Source organism: Penaeus japonicus, unplaced genomic scaffold (genome assembly GCF_977035675.1).
Source record: "Penaeus japonicus unplaced genomic scaffold, GWHDUDI00000001_assembly GWHDUDI00000036, whole genome shotgun sequence".
Lineage (NCBI taxonomy): Eukaryota > Metazoa > Arthropoda > Malacostraca > Decapoda > Penaeidae > Penaeus > Penaeus japonicus.
Genome location: NW_028234438.1, coordinates 20,202,815 through 20,212,814, shown reverse-complemented (window position 1 = coordinate 20,212,814; position 10,000 = coordinate 20,202,815). Strand labels below are relative to the sequence as shown.

Below are 10,000 nucleotides of genomic sequence, written 5' to 3'. Positions count from 1 at the left end.
AGTTGAGTAAAATTGTAGTATGTTATCCATATTAGCTCATTATTTTCTTTATACTCAATGTGATAGAAGTATTGCTGTTTTATGGGAGGACAAAAGGCAACTTTATTTTTTCGTATTTTTGTGCTGTCATGAACGAATACGAAACATATAACCACCTACAATAAAGATAACAAGAAGAGGTAGGGAAGAGGAATGAAACCTGTGCTTGTGACTGTGAGTGCCACAGTGAAAGACATCCATATTGGCACAGGAGCACATTTTAGACACTGGGTATGGATTCTCGTTCTGCCTGCACATCCTTCATCGGCGGTACTTTAGAGCAAGGGTTCATCAACTTAGTGTGTGCCATCGCTCTATAGAGACAGTGCATGCTAGAGACCGTGGATGGGTGCCATTCAAGGCTCTCTCACCTGCTGGTGCTAGAAAAAAGTGGTGCCATCTAGGTTTTGGACGTTAAGCTTGCACGATATTACGGTAATTATAGTAATTAGGACTGCAGTAGCCATCATCACTCATTCCTTTTTCATAGCAAAATAAAATAGCACAGTGATCCAAAATCCCCGAACGTCGTGTACGTCATGACGCCCGTCATCAGGCCAAAGCTCCTACGTCATGTATGTCATGACACCCGTACGCAATGGGTTAAGAGATTATGTAAATGGGATGAGGAAAAAAGTTTTTTTTTCTTGGTCTTCCTTTAGTCCACATTATTTCCGCTCAAATCATTCTCAATTTGTTCATAATATAAATAGTGTGGATTTCTTTCTTTTTTTATTTCTATTTCCTTTATCTTTTCTTCAGCAGATTTCACCACATTTTGTCTTGCTTTTACATTCAACATAGACCTTAATCCTTACAAGACGAGCTTTAAATGAAGACATTCAGCCTGGGCTAAACATCTTAAGATGTGTGTAATTCATTTATTTTCTAGTTTATATAAAATATATTGGCAAAGTGATTCTAATTACTATTGGATGTGATAACCTATGTACACAACTGAGTTAATAAATAAAATAGACATCCGACCCCCTGAAACATGCAAATTACGAGAAATGGAGGAACAAAAAAAATACAGAGGAAGCTTATACAAACTTTAATATATTTCAACAATTTTTCAGGCACCTATATCACCTCTTTTTCAGACCTGGAATGTTAATAACTAATGTAATATCATTGAAAACAATAAAAAGAAAAAAAAAGAAGAAAAATACATAAATAAAAATTGGGGATTACAGGATTTTGACAAGAGGTAATCATATTATCACAAGCTTCTTTTTCATGAATAAAAAAATTGTGAACTTTTTTTCTCCAATTGTGTTAGTATGCATAAAAAGCTATACCTAGGACACTTTAAGTACAGATATAACCTAAAAACAGACAGACAGAGACAAGACTGAATTCCGAAAAATGTCTAATTATGAACGACTTGCTAACTGATACAAAATCACAAAAACTGCTTAAACCGCTTTCTAAGGAGGAATCACTGGGCACAAAACGCATATTCATCCCAAATAGTAAGAAAAGTTCATTACCTATAAAATACATTCAAATATCTTCACAAAACTCTCGCATCATATATTTCATTTTTTGGCAATGGAACTCTTTTCAATCTTGTGTATTTTTTTTTTTTATCTATTTCATCATTATTTTCAAATCCAAGAGTTCTCTTTACTTAATTTTAACCATAAATAGAAAATGCATGTGTGACGGCCTCTATGAACAGATTCTGTTCCTGGGAAGAACTTCAAGCACTGAGAACCATGCGCACGAACTCCTCGTAGTTGACGTTCCCCTGGGAGTCCTCTTGGCCGGCGAGCAGCTGTTCCACTTCCTCGTCTGTTAGTTTCTCGCCTAGAAATGAAAGAGAAAATAATGAGGGTATTTATTGGAGTGTCAGAGACGAAACTGAATGCAATGATACCTTAGATCAGAAAACCTTGAATGCCTCCAATCATTTAAATCTACTGACTAATTTAAATCTTATATGTATGAGTCTTGGCACTATAACCAATTTGCATAGTTTCTATAATCATTTCAGTTATGCAGGAGAACAGTGAACTAAAAGTGAATGAATGCAAAACTCAATGTATATCAGAACTGCCATTTCAAGAATGCATAGGAACATTTGATTTTATGATAGTCTAACATATCTTGACCCATTGTGGACAGGGCACCTAACAATCTAACTGGTCATCAGGGTGGGTGGTCTACGACACTAGCGGCACCAGCTAAATATTAGAGGGACGGGGGAAGGGTTTTCTCCTCCCTCTGGGTAAGGCAGACTAGCCCAAATAATATTTTTCCATAAATCCATCATAAAAGGAAACCTGTAGCTCTGGTGCTAACGCCGTTACAGCCATAATACTTCATGACTGTGCGCGCTTCAACTATGAGCAGATCCCAATGTCGCATCATGTAAACATTGACCCCTGTCTTTTAGGCCTAATCGGTGCCGACATGCAAGTCGTGACACCTGTACGAAATGGGTTGAGAGTAATCCATTAACTCTACCACTGAATACCATGAAGGACAAGTACAACATTTGAAAATAAGGAGAAAACAATATTCAGTGTATTGATATCCAATATTGTAATCCAAATGTGCAAAATAATACATTCATTAGAAGTAGACATATCTATTATTATTACATATGGGTCTTTGACCTCCCCCCTCCCCTCCCCAAGGTACTGCAAGATCTTATCTAAATTGTAATGACTTAATCCCTTGTGTATTGCTACCATAGCCAAAAATATAAGAAAGAGAAAGTGCCAAGGCCTCTCTCTGGTTCTAAATATTTTTATAAAGTTGCTTAAAAGAACTCTCCACAAGGTAATATAATTTTTCCTCTTGATATTTCAGAGACAGAAAAAGAAAAAGAAATCAGCTAGCAGTTAAAAAATATATTTTGTAAGCATCTGACTTTTGCTGATGCCTAGGTTAACAACGCCAAGCCAGTCCTGGGACAGTCTATTCTTTAGTCTTTCTAAGATTGCAACTCTGGACTACCTACGAATATAAAAACACTGCCAATTCTGATTAAGTAAGAGTTGGGAATGCTACTGATCTACAATATGGAAATTAGATGGTCTTCTGCTATAATAAACCAGCCTCTGTTTTCATTTGTGAACAGATGATCAAATAAAGGCAACAAGCATTTGAATCTAGGCATTAATTGGCACTTTGGCATATTTAACATCATGTAAAAGACCATAAAGAGAACAACTTAATGAGATGCACAATTTTACCCAGAGAATCACTGCCTGTGAATGATAAACATTTGTTTATTTCTGGTAAAAAATGTCCAAGTCTAAATCCTACAAATTCTTTGATGTAATGCAAAAAGATATATTTCTTCCAAAGCTATATAAAATCATTGTAAAAAACACTTATCAACCATTAAACAGAAAAATTGATAATAGGCCTTTGGCACATACCACATTCAGACTTTGACAGCTTTGACAGCATTTGTGACATAAGAATCTACTTAACCCATTTACGCCGGGGCCGTTCCGGCTTTGCGCAGTCGCAATACCGGGGTTCTCGAACGCATAAGCCTAACACCTCGAGATTCTCGGACGCACAAGCCGCGAGCCTGGGCTGCCCGCTCGCTCTACCCGAGCGCGCGGCCTCCCCTCATTAGTCGTCTTGGGCGTCTGACGCAAAAACCACAATACGTGCTATCACGTCAACCGGCTCCAATGGGTTAAGAGATTAACCTATTGGTCGTGGATGGTGTCATTTGCCGTCAGAGCAAGCAATAGGCCTAGACGTGGATGGGCCACACCACAAATGATAATACCGACACAAGGCTGTATAAACTTGTTTAAAAATACCACTGCCAAAGTTTTAATCCAACTGATCACATATATATGCAAAAAATTGTATGTTCAGAAAAGCCATTATCACAACAGTAATGCCCACAAAATTTAATCATGCTTCGGTATTTCATTTTAATGTGAATCAAATTAGAGAAATGATTTTTTGTGATTTTTTGGTGCACTTCTGCAACAGGTAATGAGACAAAACATACTTTAGGTGTTAATGATACAGTCACCCTTTACTTTAGTTTGGGTACATTCCAGAAACCTCTCTAAAACCTTTTTAGGTTTTACACTACTTTTGTCAAGGTGCATCTGATGGCATAGGAAAGTACAATACAAGTCAACAACTAGAATGGATTGGATAATGGTAGCTACCGATGCTACAAACAATAAGTGGATCTCAACTTCTTCAGCAGCAGGGGTATTAGTTAGCAAACATTGCATAAAATAAAGGGTGACTACTCTCCATGACCATTGTCTGGCAAGTTTTAAGGAATCAAAATACAAACTATTTTCAGCATTACATATGATAAAGTAAAGTACTACTATTAATAATGAAATGCATGAGCCCCATAGTTTGACCTACATAGTATTTGGGATTCTGAGACCTCACCACCATGACCAGAAGATATACAAGACAAAAAGGATGCTATTGCTATAATATTCATGTACCTAAAAGGCATTCTAATTGGATAATACTTTTAGAATACCACTGCACAATCTGGAAGGCATTCTCAAAATAGATCCAATAAAGATCTTGTATATCACATGAAAAACATAATTCCACCAAAAGTTCGCCCACCAACTCCAACGCTACAATTGCTTTCAACCAAGACATACCGAGGTGAGTCATGAGATGGCGGAGCTCAGCGGAGGAGATGTAGCCATTGCCATCCTTGTCGAAGTGACGCAGACCTTCGATGAAGTCATCTGCAGTGTCGACTGGGCGCTGGCGAGAGATGGTCTGCATGATGGGCAGGAACACCTCGAAACTAATGCGCTCATCTGCGGAAAAAAGTTTCATGGTCACAAGAGCATATCATGTCAGCCTTTTTTCTTAGGTTTTGTTGTGGTAGACAGAACTGGGAGAGGTAAGGATAGAAGGAAATACTGAAAGACAAGAGAAAAAGAAAAGCAAATAAATATAGACGGAATGATACACAAAGGGACAGAGAAAACAAGGATGAAGAGATCAAGAATAAAAACGAGATCATGAAAAAGAGAAAGACTGTAAAGAAGAGAGAGAGAGAGAGAGAGAGAGAGAGAGAGAGAGAGAGAGAGAGAGAGAGAGAGAGAGAGAGAGAGAGAGAGAGAGAGAGAGAGAGAACATAGAAATATATAAAATCAAATGAAATATCCCCACAAGAAAAGCACATGGAAGCCCACCTGGTCTGTGCTGATGAGAGAGCTTCTTGACCTCGGACTCAGTGGGGTTCTGGCCGAGAGCTCTCAGGACCTCCCCAATTTGAGAGACCTGGATCTTGCCATCACCTTTCTGGTCGAAGATGCAGAAGGCTTCCTGGAACTCTGAAATGACAAAGAATTATAATTTAATATCACTTGACAACACAAAAAACTGAAGCTTGAAAATATATAATTTAATTGCAGTTGCAATTAAAGTAATGCAAGATTTGTAACTATACTCTGACAATCATATAAACTAGAACCACAAAATTTTAGCCCAGTGACACAAAAGCAGATAACAAAATTATGATTAAATAAACTTCTTTGAAAACGCTACAACCAGCTAATCATCATATATCATACAATAATCTTTATAATTAGAGTTGATCACAATAACAATAATAATTATAAGAAAGCCAATTATTCTTTTCTTTCACTTTTCCTCATTGCTCAATTTCAAACATTCTTACAAGATAAAACAAAGAACAAGAATTTACAAGATAGCTTGCCTAAAACAGAATCTTTTGATTGAAACAGGAAAATATATATTCATCAGTGATTATATCATTACAACCTAAAATGATCTTAACCAGTCAGTTCTAATAAAGCTTAAAAGTGAGATTGCGTCTCTATGGATACCCCCACTTTCAAACTACTCTCTGGAAAATACTCAGCAGCTAATATATATAGTAATGCAAGGTAGGTGACAGCAGGGGCACTGAATGTGATTTGTAAAAAGCAAGTAGAAAATAAAAATTTTAAAACGAATAAAGCATCCTGGAGTGCAGTTGCAGACAATTCATGATTAAAATTATTTATATGCATCTTTTGTCCAAGTAATTTTCTATCATCCACTTTACATCCTGTTGATATAAAGGATGAAGGAAAAAAAGCATGCTTTGATTATTTGTTACTGCCAGATGAACAATGGGAAGTTTGTTTTTATTCACTGGTGCTTGCTCTATTAAGCTAATTAAGAGTGTACTGAAACATACTCATCATTACATGAAGTATTGGTTGGCAAGTCTTTAGCTATTGTTGCTCTCCACATTTTATATTACAGTATATAAAAAATAATACAATGATAACTGATACATAAAAAATCAAAATAAAACAATAATAATAACAATGAACCGTGTTTACAGGGGAGAACGATTCAGGTATTTATGTCTAGCATTACAGCCTGAAACTAGCTTCACATTACAATATCTTGCCATCTATAAAGAAATAAAATTCCAGGCTGTGTAATTCAATAGCTTTTTCCTGGATGTGGCTCTTTGCAACAACCCATGAAAGCAAGCATGATAAATAATGGAATCAAAACAGATTTTGCAAAATGATGAAATGGAATTTTGAATCGGGGAAACAACTGACCCTGTAAATGTTTAAACTAGCATTCCTAAAGATTATCATTTACATACATATCAAATATCTCTCTTACTTCCATAACTTTTGCTCAGCATCATGGAAATCCTTCATTTCTGGGAAGAAAATCAAATCCTTATCTTAAACCATTCGAACATTAAAATCCATCTAGCAGCCAGAAGAGAAACACAAATATATTTCACATGAGCTTCATCTCCTCATCAACTTTTACTAATGTTCAAAAACTTTATTCACCTAAACCACTAGTTTCAACATGTTCAGAAGTCACAATCTTGCAGTTAACCCGATACCGCCGGCTGCCGGCCACAGATGGCGATTGTGCAAAGTGCATAGCGCTGGGTGCCGGCATGCGGCATCAATCGTATAATTGATTTAGGCCTATGCGTTCGAGAGCTCCGGCATTGCAGCCATGCAAAGACGGAACAGCAACGGCGGGAATGGGTTAATCATCAAAAATATAAAAAATTCTCCTTATCTCTAGATAAAGTATCATATCTAGACACTCCCAAGCATTTGTACAGCACATGCAATGCTTTCTTAGGAATAAAGACTGTACATTTTAGCATCTTTTCTGAAAAATCAAACCTGTGCTGAATATATGCTAAATTATTGATAAGAATATATGCTGAATAAATCTCATATTGAACCTACAAAGGAAAATGAAAATGACATAAATAAAATTAGGAAGAAAGACCTATGAAATAACTTTTTCTTCCCTAGAGAGGTGTCCGGAGAAAAACCTGATCTTGTGCTACATATTGGCTTGCAAAATAAACTTGTTTTCAAAATAGACTCAGGCCTACAAAAAAAATGAAGATAGTTACCTAGAGAGAGAGAGAGAGAGAGAAAATAGAGAAAGAGAGAAAGAGAAATAGAGAGAGAGAGAGAAACAAAGAAAAAGAAAGAAAGAAAGAAAAATAGAAAGAGAGAGAGAGAGAGAGAGAGAGAGAGAGAGAGAGAGAGAGAGAGAGAGAGAGAGAGAGAGAGAGAGGAGAGAGAGGAGAGAGAGGAGAGAGAGGAGAGAGAGGAGAGAGGAGAGAGAGGAGAGAGAGGAGAGAGAGGAGAGAGAGGAGAGAGGAGAGAGAGAGAGAGGAGAGAGGAGAGAGGAGAGAGAGAAGAGAGAGAAAAAGAAAAAGAAAGAGAAAGAAAGCGAGAGAAAGATTATATATATATATATATATATATATATATATATATATATATTTATATATATAAATAAATATATATATATATATATGTATATACAAATTTTACCTCCCTGACCGGGACTCGAACCCATGCTGTAAGATTGACAGGTACGGTGGTGAAACCGATCAGCTACTCAACCCGCTAAAACAATTGTCTAACCAGACGCCTTATGAGACATCATGGAAGTTACCTATTTGCTCTTAGCAGAGCAGTGATAGCAAAGTTTCACAGACAATTCCCGCGGGCGCTTGGCAGCAACGGAATCACAAATTCAAGTCCCAAATCAGGTTACCGAGGTTATATATATGTGAGAAAGATGGTAGAATGCAGTAACGCATTTAATATAGATATAAAATTTGTACATCTATATTAAATGTGTTATTGCATTCTACCATCTTTCTCATATATATATATATATATATATGAGAGAGAGAGAGAGAGAGAGAGAGAGAGAGAGAGAGAGAGAGAAAGGGAGAGAGAGAGAGAAAGGAAGAGAGAGAGAGAGAGAGAGAGAGAGAGAGAGAGAGAGAGAGAGAGAGAGAGAGAGAGAGAGAGAGAGAGAGAAGGGAAGAGAGAGAGAGAAAGGGAGAGAGAGAGAGAGAAAGGGAGAGAGAGAGAGAAAGGGAGAGAGAGAGAGAGAAAGGGAGAGAGAGTGAGAGAGAGAGCGAGAGAGAGAAAGGGAGAGAGAGCGAGAGAGAGAAAGGGAGAGAGAGCGCGAGAGAGAAAGAGAAAGAAAGAACAAGACAAAAGAATTACCTCAACAAAGGAAACCAATATCCTAGTTAGTTTCTCTTCCTTAATATTCACCTTGAATTTTTTTTCTTCAAACATCATTATCAAAATACAGACAAAGTATTTGATCTACCAATATAAACTAGGTATTTGGTAATTCATCTACCAATATAAACTAGATATTTAACAGACAAAACAAAGAAAGCTGATAAATGTACAGCATAAGTGGAATGAAGATCTAGAAAAAGTACACTGGCCATAATGAACAAATAAAACCACACTATTAGGTCTTTATAACTCTCGGATTTAGCACTGTGAGTCTTATGATTGCCGTAGCTTCCTAGTCTATGGGCCTCTGGCAAAGCCTAATGACCCTTTGTAATAAAGAGATCTGATGGCGACCTCTATATATATATCGGTGTCTACATTGAGGAAACGTAGAGCTCAGTATCTCGCAATAAATTAAAAAGGAGGGGAAGGGTTTGTTGCCTTTGCCGAAGAGCCAAAGGTGCAGAGGCTACGATGAGTCACCGTGTGTTGATAAGTGATTGACTTGCTGCAAATGTCTTACTCTACTAGTGTTTCCTGAGTTATTTACAATCATTACTTTAGTTTTCCTCTATCTCCAAAGTGTCCTTATCGATATTTTACCAAAAAACAAAAAAATAGAAAGTAAAGTTATGGCCACAACTGCTTATTAAACCCTAACGACTTTCTCCTGAAGCACCTAAGTCCTGTGATGCCGAGGCCTCCCCGTTCTACACTCAGGCATATACAAACCTCCCCCATGTATACTCCCGCAAGACAGTTATTGTAAACATCTCTGGTAATTCACTGTTAAATAAGTAACTTGTCCACGCTGAATTTTACCAACTGTATGTGGGGTAGATTTCCCATAGCGCAGGCATGGAGGCAAAAGTATCAGTTCATTGTTCCTATTTTGAATAATTACCAGTAAGACTTTATAATTATTCTAACTATTCTGTTAATTGCCTTATGTAGGTTAATTCATGACACAAAATTAATATATACATGGAGAGGTTAACGGTTGCTATTAAAACGAAAACAATACAAAAACTTCATAAAACTGATAGAAAGGAACATCTTATTTTCAATGTTAAGCAAATTTCTTGAGGTTTAAATGAATAACTTTCAAACCACAGGCATAATACCATTTGAAAAAATAATAACGAAAAAAAAAAATGCCCAAAACGGGGAATTCAAACGACTTTCACACACGAACACTAGCAACCTCACAGATATAATACGGATCAATATTGCAATGGCTCCTCCATATAATCTTTTACACTTTACATAGAGAAAGCCTAGTTGATTTTGAGTGCCAACTTATCACTGAGTGAAGGCATGGTGCCACACCCTCTGTCACTTACCTATGATCTGATCTTCGCTGAATGCTGCCTGAAAAGAGAAAAAAAGAAACTTTAGATGCACTAGAAACATTTGATCGG

The 10,000-nt window shown here is 36.9% G+C and overlaps 1 protein-coding gene across 1 annotated transcript in view; it reads right to left on the bottom strand.

The window, feature by feature from the left end:
* Positions 1–1,077: 1,077 nt before the first annotated feature.
* The window catches only part of Mlc-c (Myosin light chain cytoplasmic), a 9,035-nt gene continuing 112 nt past the window's right edge, over positions 1,078–10,000 (bottom strand). The window contains exons 2-5 of the mRNA XM_043026461.2: positions 9,923–9,950; positions 5,208–5,348; positions 4,662–4,826; positions 1,078–1,851 (exon numbers count right to left, since the gene is read on the bottom strand). Coding sequence (XP_042882395.1) covers positions 1,745–1,851; positions 4,662–4,826; positions 5,208–5,348; positions 9,923–9,950 — 441 coding nt within the window. The 3' untranslated portion in view covers positions 1,078–1,744. The remainder of the gene's footprint in view (positions 1,852–4,661; positions 4,827–5,207; positions 5,349–9,922; positions 9,951–10,000) is intronic.